Raw genomic sequence first — 23832 nt, 5'->3', positions numbered from 1 at the left:
GGTTTCTCATTCACTTTGCTGGCATCAGGTTTTGCTTCACAAATCCAGGCAGAAAAAAACGAGACAAAAACGCATCAAATCTGCAACGTGTGCACACAGCCTTACTGTTCCTATGCTATAGCTATTTCCTGGTTCTATTGTGCCCTCCACTGCACTTCCCATTCCTATCTATGTCTAACACTTTATTGTAGTACTATATCTATGTCCTAATTTTCCATCCTTATACTGTCCCTATACACATTAGAGTACACATTACATCCTTATCAAAGTACACTTGAGTCATCCACATATTAAATACTTATAAAATTATACGTACTACATTAATCACAATGTTACACACAAACTGTTTGCATTGGAGCTCGTATTACTCTATGCACCTGCAGCGCCCATTTTAGTAGTAAGGGAAGAAGAGCACGTTTGTCCCGGACATACTGTTAGTGTAGCAACAAGTGACCGCCCTCAGTCTGTCAGCCTTGCCTCATAGATGACATTCTTTTTTAGCTGTGACCATCCTTGTTATTACCAAAAATCTGGTATGCAAGTATTATATTGAATGCATATATTTCTCCATAGAGCTCCCCCGAGCTTGTCAGCCTCCTCAAAGTGAGCGCTCTTCTACAGTACATCCTTTGGGGAATGTTGGGGGATTACAGTCACAAAATGCCGACTCAAAGTCAGATTTAGGCTAAGTGCCCACGATGCAGAAATGCTACATATTTTTTCCCGCTTCTCCCTGGCAGGAAAAAGGCATGCGGATTTTACATGAGTTTTTCCCGCATGCAGAAATGGAAAAAATGTGCAGCATTTCTGCATCGTGGGCACTTAGCCTTAGAGCTGCCAACTATACCTTTAATACTGGTGTTGTGCCTGCCAGACTTAAAGGGAATCTGTCACCCTCCTGGGAGATATCCGACCTCTAATATGGCCATACAGGTGATAGAAATGTAAATCTATACATACCTGTATGTCCCATATTAGCGGTATGATTGCAGAGAAATGTCTTTTTATAAAATCGGTTTTCATATGCTAGTGCGCAGGCGCTGGGGAGTCACTGTGGCATATGAAAATGGATTTTATAAAATGACATTTCTCTGCAATCATACCGCTAATATGGGACATACAGGTAAGTATAGATTTACATTTCTATCACCTGTATGGCCATATTAGAGGTCTGATAACTCCCGCTGGAGTGCGGCATCAAATTCATAAAGAGGCGCACTACAATTAATTAATTCTACACACCTCCCCAGTGGCGTCCACCTCCGTGCAACTAGCCAGAAATGTTACTCCAGCATTTCTAGTGTAAGAAATGCCTTCACTTTTGATAAATTTGATGGCGTATCACTGTTCCCCCAACCTGTTTCATCCACAACCCCTTCCTAGCTTCACACAGCTGAGAAAATGCCAAGAGTCACCACATTTTTGCTCAGCTTTGCATTGCACAAAATTTTTTCTACTTTTCAAAGTGTTTTACGCCACTTTACTTACAGGTTTACTCAAACCTATAGCCAAATAATAATTATTGTTTATATTTCTAATCTCTTTTTACTACAAAGATATAGATATTATTCTATTCTGGCGTGTACAGAGTTTTGGAAAAAGTAACACTAGCAAGTGCATGTCAGTTATCACTAGAGTTGGTGTGAATCAATTTGGAGTATTCGGTCCATCATCAGAATTTCGTCAGATTTTTATCAGTTTTTTTCACTGATGTGGAAAAAAAAAAAGTTTCCCCAGCTTCTCCTATCAGGGCTCATTCAGACATTAGTATTTTCTATGTATGAGAAAAAGGCACTGATCTTTCTGATCAGACTTTGATCAGAATGTGGTCTGAGTGTTATCATTTTTTCTCATACGTGGAGAAAAAAATTTTTTTTGTCCACCTTCTCCTTTCTAACTGTCTGTGAAAACCGGACTGCAATCCCATGGACTTGCATTACCGATTTTTATCTACCCTCGGATCAAAGTCGGACATATCTTCTATATTTTCCGCGGACCACTCGGACACATGCACAGCACCATAGAATATCATAGGTACTAGTGCTATAAATGTGAAAACCACGGATATCACTCGTACGAGTGAGAGCAAAATCAGTGGCCTAAATCAATGAAAAACAGCCAGGACAATAATGGCATCCGAAAGCTGTCAGATTTTTTCAGTGACAAATTATTTTCAATTTTGATCCAACACTTAGATCAATATCAGACATGTCTCCGCGATTTTGCACAGATCACTCAGTCCGAGAAAAAAAATCTGACATAGTCCCATAGACTGTCATAGGTATGAAAAAAACAGTAATCATGCATACGTGAAAAACTGACTTAACAATGATTGGCCACATGTACATCACCATTTCAGAACTGTCTATAAGGCACAACACTTGCAGAAATTATTAACCTGTTAGTATGTTTATTATTCACACAAAAAATGGGAAGTGCATACTCCAAACTCCATGGTGGTGTCACCTATGGTTGGATGCAAATTTTAGAAAACCCTTGTCCCCCAACTGATACTTGTTTAAAAAAAAACTGTTCTTTTCTTAACCTCCCTGGGTCCGGCAGCTGACAGGTCACGTGACCGCCGACGTCAGCGGTTGCGTGACCATCACATGACTAAATGACGTCACTGCAGGTCCTTTGAGAACACCGTGGGACGCCGAGGACAGAGCACGCCACCGGAGAGGAGACCGGGGGCCGCCGGATAGGTAAGTATAATGTTTTTTTTTATTTTTTACGTTTTAATTCTTTTTTTACTAATGGTACCCGGGTCGGATGAGAGTCTCCTCTTCTCCAGACCCGGGTACCATCTGCACATTGAACCGCATAACATCCGCATGCATACATGTATACATGCGGATGTTATGCTGTTCAATGCAAGTCAATGGCGGCGATTTTGCCACGATTACGCACAAGAAATGGTTGTGCTTCCAATTTTTCCGCAATGATAATGGAATGATCTATTTCAAGTGTTTATTTCTCTTAATGTTGATGATTATGGCTTACAGCCATTGAAAACACAAAAGTCATTATCTCAGTAAATTAGAATACTTTATAACAACAGCTTGAAAAATGTTTTTAAAATCCGAAATGTTGTCCTACTGAAATGTGTGTTCAGTAAATGCCCTCAATACTTGGTCAGGGCTCCTTTTGCATCAATTAATGCATCAATGCGGCGGGGCATGGAGGCGATCAGCCTGTGGCACTGCTGAGGTGTTATGGAAGCCCAGGTTGCTTTGATAGCAGCCTTCAGCTCATCTGCATTGTTGGGTCTGGTGTCTCTAATCTTCCGCTTGACAATACCCCATAGATTCTCTATGTGGTTAAGGTCAGGCGAGTTTACTGGCCAATCAAGCACAGTGATACTGTTGTTTTTAAATCAGGTATTGGTACTTTTGGCAGTGTGGAAAGGTGCCAAGACCTGCTGGAGAATGAAATTTCCTTCTCCAAAAAGCTTGTCGACAGAGGGAAGCATGAAGTGTTCTAAAATTTCCTGGTAGACGGCTGCGCTGACTTTGGTCTTGATAAAACACAGTGAACCTACACCAGCAGATGACATGGCTCGCCAAACCATCACTGATTGTGGAAACTTCACACTAGACCTCAAGCAGCTTGGATTGTGGCCTCTCCACTCTTCCTCCAGACTCTGGGACCTTGATTTCCAAATGAAATGCAAAATGTACTTTCATCTGAAAACAACACTTTGGACCACTGAGCAACAGTCCCGGTCTTTTTCTCCTTGGCCCAGGTAAGACGCTTCTGGCGTTGTCTATTGGTCATGAGTGGCTTGACACAAGGAACGTGACACTTGTAGCCCATGTCCTGGATACGTCTGTGTGTGGTACCTCTTGAAGCAATGACTCCAGCAGCAGTCCACTCCTTGTGAATGGCCCCCACATTTTTGAATGGCCTTTTCTTAACAATCCTTTGAAGGTTGGGGTTATCCCGGTTGCTTGTGCACCTTTTTCCACCACACTTTTTCCTTCCACTCAACTTTCCATTAATATGCTTGGATACAGCACTCTGTAAACAGCCAGCTTCTTTAGCAATGACCTATTGTGGCTTACCCTCCTTGTGAAGTGTGTCAATGACTGCCTTCTGGACATCTGTCAAGTCAGCAGTCTTCCCCATGATTGTGGAGCCTACTGAAACAGACTAAGGGACTTTTTTAAACTCTTCGGAAGCCTTTGCAGGTGTTTTTTGTTAATTATTCTAATTTACTGAGATAATGACTTTTGTGCTTTCCTTGGCTGTAAGCCATAATCATCAACATTAACAGAAATAAAGACTTGAAATAGATCACTCTGTTTGTAATGACTCTATATAATATATGAGTTTCACTTTTTGAACTGAAGAACTGAAATAAATTAACTTTTTGATGATATTCTAATTTAGCGAGAAGCACCTGTAAGTCTCTTATCCTGGACCCCATCCTGGTATACATATCTCCCATCCTGGTATATATATCCCCCATCCTGGTATATATGTCCCCTGTTCTGCCGTTCTTCTTTAATTCATAGGAAAAAAAAAAATTCTACTCACCTTCCGTCCTCTCCTGAAACCTGCATCCGACTTCAGCGTGCAAGCGACGGGAGCGCATGACGTAACTGCCAAAATATGCACGCTGATGTCAGCTGCTGGCCTCTGATTAGCCGGCAGCGTGTATTTCAGCGCACAGACCCGACGGGTCTCTGCACCGCAATACACTTTAGCTGAATGTGCTTCTGAAGACACACATCCAGTTAAAGTTTATTCTGGCATCAGTGGGCCCTTCACTCGCATGGCCCAAGTCGCGGTCACGACCTCTGCGACCGCAGTCGTTACGCCCCTGGTTGTCATGTATTCCCTGGGATGGAGCACCTTCTGAGAAACTTTTTTTCTAATTATTATTAGCCAGGCATTAAGAACTTTTTCTAGTTGCATGACTATGACTATGCATATCAGCCATCAGCACATTTTTAGACATATTGGCTGAGTTTTGTTCTTCACTGGGTGTTACTCTACCACCAGATATCAACATGGCTCTATATTGCCAAATGTTGGGTGTCTGGTTAGGACAAAGTGTTGCCAAGGTTTCCTGAATTCAGACGTAGATATGAGAATGCAATCCTAGCTTTCAAAATCTTTTTGACTCCCCGAGATATGAATACAAAAATGCAATCAGATTGAAATGTAATTTGACAGAATTTGTTATTTCCCATGGCATAAATTCTCTTTACACAGGTAGAGCAGATTTATTGTATTTGTCCTCTTGTAGCCTGTCTGGGAATGTCGTGACTGACAGATGTAACTTCTAAAATGGAAGGATCTATTTTTAGAAAAGGAGTGTGAAAGGGCATTGATGGGATCACAGCCGCTGAGCAGACAATGGTGCTTGCTCTCCCTGAGCTCCACATGCGTGCCAGCTCAATTTCCAAGTCTGTGTATCACCATGTAATAGCGTGCAAGCTTCTGATGTCATGTTCAACGCTCAACCATAAAAGCTCTTAGAATGGACTGTGCACATGGGTGAGCACTGAGGCCATATTGGATCAATGTCAGGAATAGTAAAAAGTCATTTTATCATTCACATTGAGTTAATACATGACAGTTGCAAGAGATATGTCTGTAAAAATGACTTCTGTGACCTGTCCTGTCAGAACCTCGAGTGTTGTAACGTCTGCCATCAGATGCTGCATCAAGCATGGATCTCTTCCCATTTTTTAGAGATCAAGTTTTCATGAAATTTGCTGTTTATAGGCCAAATATAGAACTTTATATTTTTAATTGTAAAGATATTAATTAAAAAATATTTTACGACTGTCCGAAAAATTATACTTGTGTTGTTGAAGCATACCACAATTGTTTTTGTCTTTTTCTGTATGCCTCGGTGCACGTATACACCGCACTAATGCTTATATACTTCTATGAACACTGGTTGCATTGTTCTCTAATGTTACCACATGATGATATCTAATAGCAAGTAAATGCCTTCATGTCTACTAGCAGGACAGGAAACAGACAGGATTAGCAACTAGTCTGTATGCATCACAGTTTGCTGCACTGCTTGCAACAATATACAGTATCCTGAAATTTGTAGTTTGAGATTGTCAGCTCTTCAAAGCACCACTCTACCTTTTTTTGTTTGGGTTTTTTCAGCACTGGAGTGGTGCTTCTAATCTAAGGTCCCTGACCCTAGTCTTATACTTACCCACCATCGTCTTCAGCTCTTCCAGGCGCCTCTCCAGTCACACAGCAACATCTTGTGACTGCAACTTCTGGCTGGTCGGAAGTCAGAAGTAACGGTCACAAGCTCTTAATGGAAGTCTATGAGAGCAGGAACAAGACTCTCATAGACGCGCACTGAAAAGTGACCTCTGGCCAGCAAACACTGGTGCGATCCGGCAGGTCACAAACTGCTGGAGACAAACAGGAGTGGTGGTGATGGAAGGTGACGACAGCGGAGGGTAAGTATAAGACTGGGGGCAGGGACCTTAGCTTAGAAGCACCACTCCAGAACTGCAATAAAAAAATGCTGGAGTGATGCTTTAAAGAAAAAAAAATCATGATTTTGCTATACTGTCATAAGATGTTGATGCTATGTACAATATGGCCTCTTAGTGGTTGTGTTGCGATATTGTATTGAATTTGTGTTGTTAGAAATTAGAGTCCTTAAAAAGGATCGATTACTAAAATTGTATTATTTATTTTAAAAACTGATGTAATAAAATATATGATATGACATAAAATTCATTAGCATATACAAAAACTGAGAAAAATCCCTTTTCATGGCACAAGCCTATTATGCAAATGAAACACATTCAGCCAGGAAATACCCATGTTTCTCTATTCTGCCAACATCACTTTACAGAGGTTGTCCACTACTTCTACATTGATGACCTATCCTTAGGATAGGTATCAATGTCTGATTGACCGGGGTCCGACACCCGGCACCCCAACCGATTGACTGTTATCAGTGCCGGTGGCGGCCTCCGGCCGGAAGTACTCATTTGCCAAGCTGCTCCGTCTTCTGGTAGTGACCACCGCAGGGTACTGCACATCCGCCTCCTATTGATTTGAATAGGAGGTCGATGTGCAGTACCCTGCAGTGGCCACTACCAGAAGATGGAGCAGCTCGGCAAGTGAGTACTTCCGGCTGGCTGCCACCGACATCGATAACAGCTGATCGGCGGGGGTGCTGGGTGTCGGACCCCGGCCGATCAAACATTGATACCTATTCTAAGGACAGGTCATCAATCAATGTAAAAGTAGTGGACAACCTCTGTAAAGTGAGTCATTCCCATATTTTCAATGTTCCTTGCACAAAGAGCCATTTATACCTACAGTAAATATCAGAATCGGCCAGCGTATACAGTATTAGCACATTCACAGTGACGGCTAGAGCGCACATTGACTGCTGCACTGCTGATGAGAGCTCAAAGCTGGAATAGTAGGGAATCCCTCTAACAGTCCAGCGATGAGCACTCATAAGCAGCGTAGCAGTCAGTCAATGGCCGACGCTGTGACTATGACTGATAAATGGCTCTTAGTGCAAGGAATATTTAAAAATTGGGAATATCTCATGGGACAGTGATGTCAGCAGAACAGAGGAATATGGTTATTTCTTGGAAGTGACTTTGGCTGAAATTGGCTCATTTGCATAATAGACTTGTGCCATAAGATCCTATCCCAATATGTAATAAGTGTAGTAATAATATTATTAGCAAATACCTCCAATTAGAAATGTAGTATAGTTCTTCTTATGTCGCTTACCCCATGTGCAGGGCATTGCAGTAGCTTAGGTATCAATGGTTACAACCACTCACATAGTGACAGTTGTTAGTGGTCATAATTAGTGTTGAGCAAATTTGTTCGGAATTTCAAATTCGTGTTCGGGGTTCTGGCTTGTTCGCGCCAAAAAATCGGGAATGTTCGTGGGCGGAGCCGATTTTTTGGCGCAAACAAGCCGGAACACGAATTTGAAATGCCGAACAAATTTGTTCAACACTAGTCATAGCCATCGATACCTCTACCACTCCATGCACTGCACATGAGGTAAGCGACATAGAAAATCAGAACAACCATACTGCATTTCTAATTAGAGGTTTTTGCTAATATTATTATACCTACTACATATTGGGATAGGATCTTGGAGATGGGAATACCCCTTTAATACATCTGCTTTTAAAGTATATAATACAACTTTTAGTGATAAGTCCTCTTTAACGAAATTCAAGAAGAGGTGTGAGGGTTGATACATTTATACAGTGTTTGTACAGTATATTGTTTTGTTGGGTATGAGTTCTTGCTGAATCCGAAGATACGGGGTGGTTGTTGGCAGATTTGTGACCCCAATGCTGAACAGAACAGAACAATTCACAGTTACGCTTATTTAGTGCCTGGCTTCAGGTTGTTCTCCCAGAGGAGCTGCATGGAGGTTCTGTATAACACATAGAACAGGGTAAACGTGCCATACTGGGGTACATGGAAAGGGGATGGGGTACATGGAAACGGACTGTCGGAGAGATCCGTGGCAAATTGTGATGTATATTCCTTCTGTTCAGACTAATAAATAATATGTAAAGGCTAGTGTTGGAAAAGACAGCAATATCCTTGCAGTGAGGATATCATTCCATACCTCTGAGTTTCGGGAATTAAATATTAAATTTCATGTTTTACTTCAATGAATTATGAACGTCTGAATTAGTCTTGTTCAACAAAATGTTCATTTACTGTAACAGGTGTCATTATACTATACATATGTCCAAAACGGTAGGCTTTCTGTAGCACCCAACATTTTATTTTCCTGGTACGCCCAGAGTTGAATTCTAAGCCGGTGCTTTGTACAACAAGGTGATGTTTTCTCTCTGGTCGCTTTCATACCTACATGTTTTTGCACAGTATTTTAACCTTACACTCTCTTTTGACTGACATGTCAGAATATAGCTCTGAAGGTTGTACATGACCTGTGACCGCATCAAGGAAAATGCCTCAGCTCAAACTTTAACTTAAAGCACCACTCCAGACTTTTTTATTCAATCCCTTTTCTAAGGGATCACATATGTGAGTGTAATACATGTAGTTACATAGTTAACTGTCATCTTTCAGCCCCGTTTTGGTCACTTCAGCACCACATAACTTTTGTAGGCCACTGGATCGCTGAGTATTTTGGAAGTCACTTTTCTCTATAGAAATCTGGGACTCCGTAGCTTCATTCTGAATTCTCATAGACTTTCATTGAGATGATTTTAAAAAGTGACCTCCGCTTCACACAGCAACCACTGTGTGATTTGGCAGAACTGCAGTCACGTGGTACCGGAACTGGGCTAAAAACGGGTGAAGATGGCTACCGGTCAGTATGTGACTAAATGAATTACACAATTACACATGAATTACCCATACATGATACCTAACAAAGGGAGTAAAAAAAATGCTGGTCAACCCCTTCTCAATCTGAATGTTTGCCCCCGTTAAGATAAAAACACTTACATTTACCTCTAGTGCCGGCGCTGTTCCAGCGGTGTCGGCACTCACGTTCGTGGGGCTCACATGAGATTGTTCCGTAACGTGAGCCCTGCACCCATTAAGTGACTACTTCACTGTCCTCGCCTTCGGACGTATAAGTAATCAAAAGGAAGTCAGGGCTGCGACTGCTCTCAAATTTCCTCTTGATTAGTTGTACATTCGTAGGTGGAGACAGTGAATTTGGCACTGATTGGGCACAGGGCTCACGTGAGCTCCAATAACCTTCGACACCACTGGAACAGTGTTGGCATCGGAGGTGAGTATAAGTGTTTTTATTTTAACGGGGGCATACATGTGGAATGAGAAGGGGTTGTCCTAGTAGTGGACAATCCCTTTAATATGTTACATACGTGTTGCACCTTAATTTGACGTGCGCAACTGAGTGTACTGTGGTACATGGCAAGTTAACATTGCCTAAATCTTTGTTCTTCAGTTCACAATCTATGGCCAAAGGAAACTGCTAAATGCGTAGCGTTCACAGTCTTGGAGATCATCTTCTGATGAGGGGTTTTCTTGGGAGGGAAAGGTTTTATAGCATGCATAGAATGGTATAAAAAAACAAAAGTAAACAAAATTCACCAATTTGCTGCTGTTCCTGTTCCCATGCTGTTCGGCACCCAGCCAATCTTTACTTATTGCTGCAACTATAGCATCCTGTCATGGGCACGTGACTCCTGCACCCAATCACTACCTCAACCACTGCAGCCAGTGATTGGCTGCAGCGGTCACATGTCCTTGTGATAGGATATAATTGCTGTAGACCAGCAAGAGACCGGGCAGCTGTGGACCTTGAGCAGTGACAGATCAGAGCATTGAGTATTGCTTCTTTTATCTGACATGAACACTTTGTGTAAATTGTTATGCTTCACAAAATCCGTTATTTACTTGTCTAAAGGAAGTTAAAGATTAATGCTCAATGTATAAGTTATTTATTACATGTCTTACAGCTGATGTTCTTCTCTCCCCAGTACACGTGAAAGCCTGGCTTCCAATACGTCAAGTATTGTTGAAAGTAATAGACGGCAGAACCCAGCTCTCAGTCCTGCCCACGCTGGTGCTGGTCCAGCTTTTAACTTCCGAACATCTGCTGCAGAAACCACAACAACGGATGCTGATAAACTACAGAAGCCCGCTAACTGTTTGCAAGCTTCTGTAACTAGTGTTTGATAGCCGCTCAGCCTCAAATCTTGTTCTGTCTCATCCTCTACAGCAAAGTTTACTACACTGGGACCGATGTTTACATCTCTTTACAAGCAAGCCTCACATCCACAGTTTTTGTGTCTTTCTAAAACTGTGCTGCTAATAAGCCCAGGGGGCGACAACAAGAACAGAATTCCAACTTTTTTTTTTGTATTGTTATTATTATTATTGTTATTATTATTTTGGTTTTGTTGTTTCTTTCTTACCATCGTTCCTTTCCATAACGTAGAGCTCAGCAGAAAGTGAAAAATGATAGAAGTTAATATGCACATTATTCTTCATGTAAATGTAACAGAGCACATTCGAGAGTCTAAACACTGTAATAACTACTTTAGTTTTTATTATTTTTGGACGCTGTGCGGCATACAGCAGAATACTTCCTTTAAAGCAGCGGTGCTCGGTAGAAAACACACCTTTGTAAATTTGCAGAACAGTTTTTGTTCAGTTCTGTGTTATAAAAAGAGAGAAAAAAAATATTTATTTTTACCAACACACAAATAATACAAACCTAATTTTAAACGTATATACAGTATATATATATATATATATTCCTACTTAGTGCCCATTATGTTCAGCCAATGTAAAGAACCAAAATATTACACCATATCACACTGCAATAAGAATTGCTACATCTGTGCTTTTTTTTAATCTTCTGACTATCTACATCCACATCATTGTGCAATCACATATAAATATAAAACGTACTGGATGTGTTGTTCAGGGACCTGCATGCATTATACAGAATGACGGTTGTGTTACTCATCTCTATAATATTACACTAGTTAAAATACAGTATTATCAAAACTCAAGCAAAAACCTACTCATCAAAACAGTATAAATAAAAAGGGAACTTCTCAGCAAAGTATGACGAGGTATTACATGGAAGGCAAGCATAATTGTTCCATCCATGTCGGGGGATAGGACATTGGCTCTTGGTGCTACAGCTAAGGCTTTAAATGAGGATATTGACATTGAATTCCATGATCATTTATACCCATAGTACAAAAATAAATGAATAGTCAGATTATCAAACCTAGTTTTTAGAAGCAATGAATATATAAGCTACCAGTGATTGCGATAAACACACCTAGTGCTATAGAAGAAACCCTCAATGGGTCATTCTGGATGTATGGATGACTTTGCAGAGGGACATCCAAAATCACCAGCCAATGCACAAGATCGACATAAGTGCCCGTTTTCTAATTCTGACTATCCCTTAGAATCTCAGTTGCTGAGAGTGTAGGATGACTTCCATACACCTTTTGCATGAGGAAATAAAAACTAGCTTTGAAAATCAACCCAAACCATTCAACCTTACATTGACGTCTCAAATTCATCCACAAGGCCCATCACACCTCTAAGCATGCCCTGCAGAGCTCCATTCCCATCAGGAGGTTACTAGGATCTGTCATCAGGATTCACTGCCTTTCTTGGTAAAGAATTTCCTATTACGCCCTCTCTATTTTTAACCATGTTGGCCACTACAATGCTGCTCCACGGACTAGGAAGCCATTAGTGTTTAGCCATGTTTTATAGGCTTGGATATATCTATCTGATCACAAGGTATGAGCTTAGAACAATACATTCTCCATATTTCAATTCTGTACACCCAGCGCTGCTGCTTTAAAATCCCATGAGAAAGGTTCCTCGGTGCCAGAAATCTCAGTAGTAACAATAAAATGGCAGCAGAATGGAGCCATTGTCATTTTGGGCAGGAATTGTGCGAAACATGACCTTAAAAGGGTTGTCCGGTCTTGAGCTTCAGAATCCTCACATTGTGCACGCACCGCGCTGTGAGTATTTTCCATCCCCGGGTGCGGCGGGCGCATGACTGCAAGTATATGATTTGCATACATGCGCTCACATGCCGACTAGATGAACGCGGCCTCATTCAATGCAAGTGTATTGAGCGAGGCTGAATATGCCCAGTTGGAATGTGCCCGGAAGTATGCATAGAGTGGCTGCAGACTTTTGGCCTAAGGCCAGACAACCCTTTTAAATAAAAATTGGCTTTGTAAACTTGTGCCATCAGATCACTGTAGTTTTATTTGACTGGTACATATCCAACCACAAAACTAACTTGTATTTTACGGCATAGTTTTACCACTGAGAGCAAAAAAAGTGACAGCCAATTTAGTGTTGGGAGAAGTTGTCATTTCCTTTCCTCTGTACAGTATTAAGACAAGGTTAAAAGGTACAATGTGGCATTCACTGCACAGCATTGTGGTCCAAAGTTTTGGATACTTTCAAATATTTCAACAGAGAATTATTACAAAAATAAATCTGCCCCATTGTGCTATATTGGTAATCCCTGCATCCCTGCATAAGCAAGTCCCATGTTGGCATTCGGTACATCTGCAAAACCTCTCTAGGGTATAATCACACATGGGGAATTTGCTGCAAATTTTTCACCCAGATTTGCTGGTTTAAAATCCATGGTACAATAGCAACAAAGTGGATGAGATTTTCCCAAATTTGTAGAAATCCTAATAAAATCCACAAATGAAATATAGTTGCGGTGCAGATTTCAAACTCACGGCATGTCAATTTATGCTGTGATTTTTCACAGCAGATTTTTTCCTTTGCAATACATTGTGTGAAATCCATGATAAATCCACTGATAAAATCCACACTTAAGACAAGAAAATTTAGTTGCAAGATAAAATCCAGAGTGGAAATCTTGAACTTGCTCTTAGTGTAGAATTTTGTTGCAAAAATTGTAAATGGGGATGTACAAGCCAATACATTATAGTGATCTGAATGTGTAACACCAATTTAGTGGCTTTAAAGCAGGGTCCCAGGGAACAAAAATGGCCCTTTAGGTCCTAGGTCTAAAAATTCTGAAGCTAAATTTTTTTTGGTTGCTTTTTCTACCAAATGGAGCCCTGCAGTAAAGTGGTTCTCCAGCTTTAGTTGTGTCCACCCACATAAACAAAAGTAGTCTACATGGCCATACAATGTGCTTCTTAAACGGATACCTTAATACCATTAATAGGGAATTAACTATTTGCAAACTCTTTAAAAGGGTTTTCAGCATTTACATTCTTTTTTAGTGCACAGACTTACACTAGCTATAAACAATAAAATATATCCTTCCTTGCTACTTGTACTCTCCGCTGCTGACCCCGGTCTTGGTTGACCAGATGCAACGGTGACGTCATGATTACAGCACATGACCGCTGCTGCCAATTACTGCACTCAGCTGTCATGCCATGGCGCTAGATTAGTTGCAGCAATCATATGCTGTAGTTATGAGGTTACCATTCCAGCTTGTCAACAAAAACGGGGGTAGGAGCGGAGAGGCAGCACTGAGGTTTAGGTGGTAAGTAAGGCTAATTTTATTGTTTTTAGACATAAGAAACTGGTGTACTAAAATAATTAAATGTGAAAAATCCCTTTAACTTCTTTTTACCTATATTCCCCTTACATGTACGAAAGAACCTGATAATATGTATCCTAGGACAACCTTTTAGTTTATCTACTACTATGCAGATGTAAGTGGCCAACAGTAAACATCCCCTTTAATAGGAACAAATATCATTAGGAAACTAAAGACCTTTATATTTTATTCTCTGCAATGTCAAGTCAGTTTGCATAAATCAATTTTTATTTAACTTGAAAACCTCATGAGCCCAAGAACTAGTTGATTGAAATCATTTTTTTCTTCTATTTTTGCTTTTGCTATATTTTATCATTTCTGTTCTTCTTTAAGTGTATTCATAAGAAACAAAGGCGAGCATAGCCTAGTAACATGATTTCTTTCAAACGGGAGGATATCATTTTTATTATGTGGATTTGATTGTAATGCCTAAATTAGGCTTCTCAAACATAATATGATTTGTGACGGTGATCATTAGAACAAAGCATTACGTATGTTTGAACATTTGGGCTTTTTCTTATCACACACAATATTGCTTATCCTTTAAGAAATTTGTGATGAGAACAAAAGAAAAGATTTGTGTTTTGTTTCACATTACATTTTTACAAGTGGAGAAAAATGTGCAAAATCAGGGTGAATGTGAATTTATCATTCTCTGAATAGGATTACACAATGCTTCGATATTGGAAACTTGATGAAGAAATCTTTTCAGGTTGAATGGTGTGGAAATTAATTTATACTAGTAGAGTTCTAAAACATAGCTGCCCACCTACAGTCATGCCAGCCTGATACACCCTTCAGGTTATCTTACCCAAAAATAATAAAAGATTTTATTGTATAACTCAACCTTGAAGCACACATTGACAACGTGGATACTATTCAGGTCATGACCATTGATGTTCGGCTATGTTCTAGAACTCCACAATCTCCATAAAGATACCTTCAAGTGTCCCCACTTTTCTGTTTTTCTAAATACTTGTAAGTGGTGCTGTGTATCTAGAACAAAGAGGACTGATTCTGTAGATCTTTACCAACAAGAAAAAAAGCTTCTCAACATTTCATCCGTGTCTCAAGGTAAAGAGATGAAGGATTGTGTCTGAGTACAGTAAAATCTTTGCTCTTAGAAAGGGCTTGCGTTTTTGCTGCACTGATATACAGCTTCATCTACAAAAGAGCATATGTAGTCCATATTACTACCTTGATGGTTATGACTCATTTTTACTTTTAAAGTGTATCTGTCACCTACAATGGAGAAAGCCATTTTGTGTCGCGAGGCTCTTTGATGACAGCAGTCGTACTGAACTGGCAATGTGAATATTGAGTCGGCACGCTAAATATTAGCTTTTTCTTTTTTTTTTTTTATTCTTTAGATCACAGATACACTTTAAGTTGACCACACAGCAGAAGAAATGACATTGTGTTCACTGCTCACCTATATCCTGTATAATCCATTTTTTGTGTTTATTTCAAATATCTGAAAAGGAGAAGTTTGCTTTTAACACTTATGGTCCATTAGGCTGGGCTCCTGAAGTGTTAAGCTTTTCCCCATGGTAAAACTTCAAAGTGTAGAACTCAGAGAAGGGCACCTGAGGACACGGCTGTTTGTTTTTGCTACCTGATCTGTGTATGCAGCCCTTAGGACCAGCGGCGCACATTGATGTCTATACACGCTGGTTGTCATGAGAGCTACATGTCCTGACGTGGCTATATCAGCAAACCTGACCATGTCCTCAGCAACAGTTCCCGAAGTCTGACTTATGGACAGAGTACCAATGTGCTATTATAGGAAGCCTATAACAATCTACATGCCCAGTGTAATAGACCTTAAGTGTTAGAAGTGATCCTCCCCTTTAAATGGGTGCTAGGTTACTACTTTTGGTAGACTGAATACTATGGTTTTTTAACAAGTCCATCATTATAATTTTTGGCAGACAAGATTTTTGAATGGTTTTTTTCAAATGTCTCAAAATAAGCATTTTAAATGTACCCAGTACTAGAAGTCGAGACAATATGGCAATAATGAAACGGCTATTTTATAATAACCTGTTACATCCTTTGACTTACCCAAGTGAAATCCCAAATAACATTATGCAGTATTAGGATCTAGAGATCAAAACTTTTCTACGACGGCCTGTGTATAGATAATAGCAAGCAGGTTACAATGTTCCAAAAATCCAAGTACTGTCTACTGGTATTAGATTTTATTTTGGAGTTTGAGGCGTTCCAATTCAGCGAATGCCCTACGTGCAGCCTCAAAAGATCAAACTAAATCTAATGGCTTTTTGCACACTTGATTCTTCTTATTGTTGCTACAGTACATGTTGTGTTTGTTTGCTAATGTGTTTTTCGTTGTTTTTTTTTCTTTTTCTTTTTTTTTTTCCTGTTTTTACATACAACTACCTCCACAACTTTTAAAACGGCAGCAATGTTAAAGTATACTGTACAAAAACATTCGAATCATATGGAAAACTCCATGATACATCAACTTTTTTGTAGAATGAATCATCATTTTTCACGACCATGGTTTCTTTCCACTAAGACTACATTTTGGGTTTTTTATTAAGAAATGTATATTGTAAATTAAGGGCAAATAATCCTGTGTTTTTTTTGTTTTTTTTTTGTTTCATCATGGTTGGAACATTCACCAACACTTTCCGTTACAGCTGAAGTTTTCTTCCTGTTGTCACTTGGCCATTGCAAGTTTTCAGGGGCCAGTGACCTCCGTCATACATTTGCCAGCCTGACTTTCCTATGATGAACAAAGCCAGATCTTTCAATACTACCGATGAGTTGACTCCACTATGACGTTGTTTATAGATGAGATTTAAACTGAAAGAAGTCATACTTTCTTCAAGTCAGTGACTGAATGTGACTATTGCATTAGGGGAATAAAGTCAATACATACAAGGAGGACTTTACTGTATGTTTAAAAAAAAATTGCAGCCAAGACTGCCTTGTATAAATGTGTTTGCACTGAAAAAAAATAATAAAAAAAAATCTAATTCTCGGTCTCTGGTTGCTGTAAAGGTCATCCTAATATGGATGTTCTGTTTATATTGTATAGAATTTCATATAAAAGAGAATACAGTTCATGAGATGTCTTCCCTGACGTTACTGATTTCTAACAGCACATTTGTATCATGGTTTTTATTGTGTCGGTGTATCATATTGTAAAGGATGTTTTACCTGTCATGCTTAGCATAATAACTTAAAAGGAAAAAAGTTCACAGGGATTTTTTTTGTAAACTTATATTCAAAAGTCCCTTTCTATGTCAATATTGTGTCCATGTTGGTTCTGTAGTGTTGTGTGAAATATCCAATTTTTTTTTTTTTTTTTTGGATTGTGTTACTTTCTAAAATATTAAATAACATTTTGGTTATATGGTTTAAGCCAACAGACTTTTTGTGCTGCAGAGAGTCAGGCCAGAGTGACCTCCTACGTAAGGTGTCTTTTTTGTAATGTTAGAATTATTGACATCTCGTATTTTTAGCCATTATTTATGCAGTGCCAATATATTCTGCAGCTCTGTATGGAGTGTGCACCATCATTGCTTCCCGGATCTAACGGGACTAGAGAATCCCATACTCTCTGAAGACCACATGGCCAAGCAAAACCATACGCTGTACTCACAAGAAGCAACGAGCCCCAAACAGAGCAGTGTGCACATGCGTGTCTGGGGTTTGGCTTGTAATAGTCACATTTGAACACTCCTTAAAGACAACCTGTCATGTAAAATAACGCTATTAACCTGCAGATATGGCGTTATTCTGCAGGTTAATAGCATTCTGACACCATGTGGCGCTGGCACTGAGAGCCCTGCTGCCGGGAGGAAATTAACTTTATTCTCCCCAGCAGCGTTTGGCTTCCAGTCATAGGGGCCCACCGGCACGTTTTCAGTCACCGCTCTGTGTATAGAGTGATGTATAGAGAGCGGTGGCCATAAAAGCGCCCCCGGCCCTGACTGACAGCAGCTCAGCATTAGAGCCGGCTGTTAATCAGTGCTAGGGGCTCAGTTACAATAAAGTTCACTTACTCCCGGCAGTGGGGCTTTCAGTGCCAATGGCCACACTGTGTCAGAACTTTATTGACCTGCAGATTAACACCATATCTGCAGGTTAATAATGTTATTTTACATGACAGGTTCACTTTAAAGCAGATCATCTTAAGCTTTTACTTCTAGAGTATCATCAACCAGAAGCTAATAATGCCCAAACCTAATTTTTGGTTATGTTCTGTTATAAAATTACAAATATTGCTCATTTTTTTCCCTTAAAGCCAGTAAGACATTAACATATGCACAAAATGAGTCAATTATTTTATAATTTCCATCAGAGAAATGCAGCAGGAGAGATCAATGTAATACAACGTTTATCCAAATTATTTCCCCAGCCTCACCTCACCATTGAAATCTACCTCACCATTTAAGAAGTCCTGCTTTAAAGTATTGGACATTACTGGGTAAATTCCTGCAGGTGGCAGTAGTGAGATTGCCTTATCACGCTCACTTCCAGAAGGAAGAGGACTATCAAATGCGGCCACAGGGATAAAAACCAAAGTTGTTGGGCTGCCTGTTTAATTTTTTTCTGTTTAATAACACTGCAAAGGGTAAGCCAATGTTAAAGGGAATTTGTCAGCAGGTTATTGCTACCTCATCTAAGAGAAATATATCAAAATAGAAAAAAAGACGTAAACCGAACAATATCCAAAAAATACAAAAAATTTTTATTAGTAATATTTAAAATCAGACAAAAAACATAATGTTTAAGAAATGGCAGTAAGTATCAATAATGAGCCAAAAAGAGAGATGCACCATAATAGATACCCAAATGAGCATAAATTACAATAGTACAGGTCAGACAATGAGAGATGGAAAATAAAAAAAGAAAAAAATCTTTGTAAAGCTTGTTCAAACCAAGTCACTAGGCAAATCATCAGTCTGGACCATGTGAGGTGCTGCAAAATGCACAGTGCAATAGTATATATAGAAGTAAGGAAAAATCATCCTACACCTAAACTACATGTAGATAACCTCACATTACTCACTTGTAGGTATCAATCTTATGGTGCCGTCGCCACTACGCGCGTTTTGGCGCTGTGCTTTCTTCCGGGGGTGTGTCTAAGAGAAATAGACCCTGTTTCCAGTGATGTATCACTTAGTTTACTGGGTGCAGCAGTTGTGATACAACCAAAGTTTTCTCTGCTGTAGATGTAGTAGTGCTCAGAAGGCTAATTACACCCACACCACTGATTAGCAGCTTTCTATGTACATTGTGTATTGACAGTAAACTACTAATCAGTGCCGGGGTGTGGTTGGACTAGGAGGCATGCGGGCAGCAATAATCTCCTATTGATAAAACACTGATAGTATTGTAACAACAGCACACAGCCTAGTAAGTGACACGTCATTGAAATCTGGGTCTCAGCCCCTACATCATGCCCTCAGATTAAATAGCAAAACCTGCTGACGGATTCCCTTTCAAATTGAGGATGGACCCAACATATTTTCCCAACCCAAACCTGCATTAACAAGCTGATTCGTCTACTCAAAATGAAATAAAAAAAATATATACTTCTTATAGCCAAGATCCAATATTGCAGCACCAATATTTAACTACCTTATATATCTACAGTGCCTACAAGTAGTATTCAACCCCCTGCAGATTTAGCTGGTTGACACATGCGGAATTAACTTGGCATTGTGACATTTGTACTGTAGATCAGCCTGGAAGTGGGAAATGCACTGCAGCAAATTTTGTTTTTTTTTGTTTGTTTTTTTTTAAAAACGTTAAAAGTTAATTCAGAGTGTCATTTATTATTCAACCCCTCAAACCACAAGAATTCTGTTTGGTCCCCCTAAAGTATTAAGAAGTAGTTCAGGCACCAAGAATAATGAGCTTCACATGTGTGGATTAAAGATCTCTTTTGCCAGCCTTTTCTGACTATTTAAGACCCTCCCCAAACTTGTGAACAGCACTCAGACATGGTCAACATGGGAAAGACAAAGGAGCATTCCAAGGCCATCAGAGACAAGATCGTGGAGGGTCACAAGGCTGGCAAGGGGTACAAAACCCTTTCCAAGGAGTTGGGCCTACCTTTCTCCACTGTTGGGAGCATCATCCGTAAGTGGAAGGCTTATGGACCTACTGTTAGCCTTCCACGGCCTGGACAGCCTTTGAAAGTGTCCTCCCGTGCCGAGGCCAGGCTTGTCCGAAGAGTCAAGGCTAACCCAAGGACAACAAGGAAGGAGCTCCGGGAAGATCTCATGGCAGTGGGGACATTGGTTTCAGTCAATACCATAAGTAACGTACTCCACCGCAATGGTCTCAGTTCCAGACGAGCCCGTAAGGTACCTTTACTATCAAAGCGTCATGTCAAGGCTCGTCTACAGTTTGCTCATGATCACTTGGAGGACTCTGAGACAGACTGGTTCAAGGTTCTATGGTCTGATGAGACCAAGATCGAGATCTTTGGTGCCAACCACACACGTGACGTTTGGAGACTGGATGGCACTGCATACGACCCCAAGAATACCATCCCTACAGTCAAGCATGGTGGTGGCAGCATCATGCTGTGGGGCTGTTTCTCAGCCAAGGGGCCTGGCCATCTGGTCCGCATCCATGGGAAGATGGATAGCACAGCCTACCTGGAGATTTTGGCCAAGAACCTCCGCTCCTCCATCAAGGATCTTAAGATGGGTCGTAATTTCATCTTCCAACAAGACAACGACCCAAAGCACACAGCCAAGAAAACCAAGGCCTGGTTCAAGAGGGAAAAAGTCAAGGTGTTGGAGTGGCCTAGTCAGTCTCCTGACCTTAACCCAATTGAAAACTTGTGGAAGGAGCTCAAGAATAAAGTCCACGAGACACCCAAAGAACCTAGATAACTTGGAGAAGATCTGCATGGAGGAGTGGGCCAAGATAACTCCACAGACCTGTGCCGCCCTGATCAGGTCTTATAAAAGACGATTATTAGCTGTAATTGCAAACAAGGGTTATTCTACAAAATATTAAACATAGGGGTTGTATAATAATTGACCCACACTTTTATGTTTAAAATTTAATAAAATTCAACTGAGCAACATAACTTTTTGGTTTGTAAGATTTATGCTTCTGTTCATAAAACCTACTCTCGTTTGCAGTTTGAAGGCTCTAACTTATTTGCATCTTATCAAACCAGCTAATACTGACGGGGGTTGAATACTACTTGTAGGCGCTGTACGTCTCTATTCCGTACATGTGTTATGGACTAGCTCGAAAGTAATGGGGTATTTCTCTCTATCCCATTGCTTACACCATGGGGCTGCTCACAGATTGTCATCACTCATATTATTTCCTGTCCTCAGCTAACGTCTCTGAAAATCACTCATTCCTAACGTAACTAGATTCATTACTGATTTCCCAGGTTTGGAGTCAGTGCTCATACATTTGACTATGCACTATACCAGATATCTCCTTTTCTGGATCCAAGTCTCTTTTCTTTGCCTCTGGAGTATCAAGGTCATCTAATAGTAAGTGGTTTTATAGTGGATTTGGGAAGTTTAGGAATAAACACATTCACCACAATTCGAGTTTAGCAAAACGACTTGGAGGTCCCTGAGTAATCCATGGCCACTCGGCCAAGGTCCTGACAATCTTCTTGGTCAACTCTACACACAATAGGTAATATAAATATTTATACAGTACCAGTCAAAAGTGTGGACACACCTGTTCATAGTTTTCCTAGTTCTTATTGGAATGTGCACATTGCAGATTGTGACTGAAGGCAGCAAAACAACGAAGGTACACATTTGGAACGAGGAGTAAAGAAACATGTGAAACAAATGTATGTTAAAGCTTAGATTCGTTTATGGCTAGCTTTACACTGCCTTGACATTCTCTCAAGCAGCTTCATTAAGTGATCACCTGGAATTGTTTTCCAACAGTTGTGAAGGAGTTCCCAGAGGTGCTGAGCATTTTTTGCTGCTTTGCCTTCACTCTGCGGTCCAGCTCATCCCAAAACATCTCAGGTTGTGTTCAGGTGATTGTGGAGGCCATATTATCTGATATAGCACTCCATGCCTCAGTTTCTTAGTCACACAGCCATTATATACCCTGGAGGTATGATTTGGGTCATTGTCCTGTTGCACCAAAAATGGTGGTACCACCAAGTGCCAGCCAGATGTCCTTACAGAATGTTATGGTACCCATGCTGGGTAGGTGTGACTCCAATTTGGTATAAATTAATAACCGTACCACCAGCAAACCACCCCCACAGCATCAAACCGCCCTCTCCATTCTTCATGATGACCATCACACATGATGAAACCATGGCGGTTGGCACCTAACAGCTCAAACTTTGACTTACAGTCACGAGCAAAAGGGTATCAATGTTTTGAACTTTTGACTTTCAGACCAACATTGGGGGATGAACTGTGGATGCTCAAGCAATGCGAATTAGTATCACCACCCCTTTCTCTTGGATGAAGTCTTGAAGAAGGACAGTTGTGATATCTCACCATCTCATACATAAATTTGACTTGCAACTATTTAAAATATGATTAGTTATGCAGATTCTTGTCATGTTACTACATTGTTACTGTTTTGCTCCTAAAATTCAAAATTTTAACTTTTACTATTTTGTTAGTATTTTGTAAATCCACCTTTTGGTTTTCAACACTGCCTGAATCCTTCTGGGCATGTTCTTGATCAGATTCAAACATGTTTTGACCAAAATCTGATCCCAGGTCTCTTCTACACGTTCCCAAAATTGGTGCATACTTGTCGACTCACTTGGGTATGTATACAATTTTTTCTTCAACTTTACCCACAAGTGTTCGATTAGGTTGAGGTCTGGGGACTGTGGGGGCCAATCCAGCACCTCTACTTCATTGTCATTGAACCATTTCTTCGCCAATCCCGATGTATGCTTCACATTATTGTCCAGCTGGAACACGGTCGTTCTTTTCATACCCATAGTACTTGAATGTTCAAAGTACCTCGTCTTGTATTATACTCAAATATAGCTCAGCATTCAGACCACCGTCGCTTCTGTTCAAGTATCCAATGCCTTTGGCTGGGAAACAACCCCATATCATCAGGCTTCCTCTACTGAACTTGACACTTCCTTCAATTTCTCGATCCGTTAGCCCCTTTTTCCCTTGTTTCTTCCAGACCCATTTGCATCCACCAAAGCCTAGTCTATTGACTTTCGTCTCATCGCTCCAAATCACCCATTTCCAATCTTCTACTGTTCACTTTTCATACTTTTTTGCAAACTCAAGGAACGCTTCTTATGATGATATTAGGGTGGAGGCTTCTTCATCTTTTTTCGAGCCACCATTCCAGACTTGTGTAACATGTGTTGCACTATGCTTGCATGGATGTTTGCAATCTCACTATTATGAAGCATATGAGCCATATCCACTGCCATGTTTGCCATGCCAGAACTTATAGACCTTGTGATGAGGCCACTTGTTGACTGGACCTCCATCTCTTCACTGTTGAATAGATGGGCAGGCTTCATTTTGTATTCTTCCAACTGTCGTGGCTGTCACATGATGCAGTTTGGCAATTTTCTTGGCCGAGAGACCACTATCGATGAGCTGGATAATGCTGTTTCTCTTTTCTTGGGAAATTTTCTTCATGGCTGCTCTTCGATTTGAACCTGTGACCTTTTCCTTGGGAATCAACCTAATAGCTCTCAGTGTGTTATCAGGGAATATGAGAACAGGTTGTAATTTGTAGTAGGCAGGAAAATAATTTTCCACCTCCAG

General features: G+C 40.3%; 1 protein-coding gene across 4 annotated transcripts in view; it reads left to right on the top strand.

Moving 5' to 3' along the window:
* Nucleotides 1-16480, top strand: part of STOX2 (storkhead box 2) — a 288464-nt gene extending 271984 nt beyond the window's left edge. For all 4 annotated transcript variants that reach the window (XM_073642787.1, XM_073642793.1, XM_073642804.1 and 1 more), the window contains exon 4: nt 10470-16480. In XM_073642787.1, coding sequence (XP_073498888.1) covers nt 10470-10668 — 199 coding nt within the window. In that variant the 3' untranslated portion in view covers nt 10669-16480. The remainder of the gene's footprint in view (nt 1-10469) is intronic.
* The last annotated feature ends 7352 nt before the right edge of the window (nt 16481-23832 follow it).

The sequence above is a fragment of the Phyllobates terribilis genome, unplaced genomic scaffold (genome assembly GCF_046119375.1).
Source record: "Phyllobates terribilis strain yellow unplaced genomic scaffold, ASM4611937v1 Scaffold_1__5_contigs__length_1240528914, whole genome shotgun sequence".
Lineage (NCBI taxonomy): Eukaryota > Metazoa > Chordata > Amphibia > Anura > Dendrobatidae > Phyllobates > Phyllobates terribilis.
This window is presented reverse-complemented; position numbering and strand designations above follow the sequence as displayed.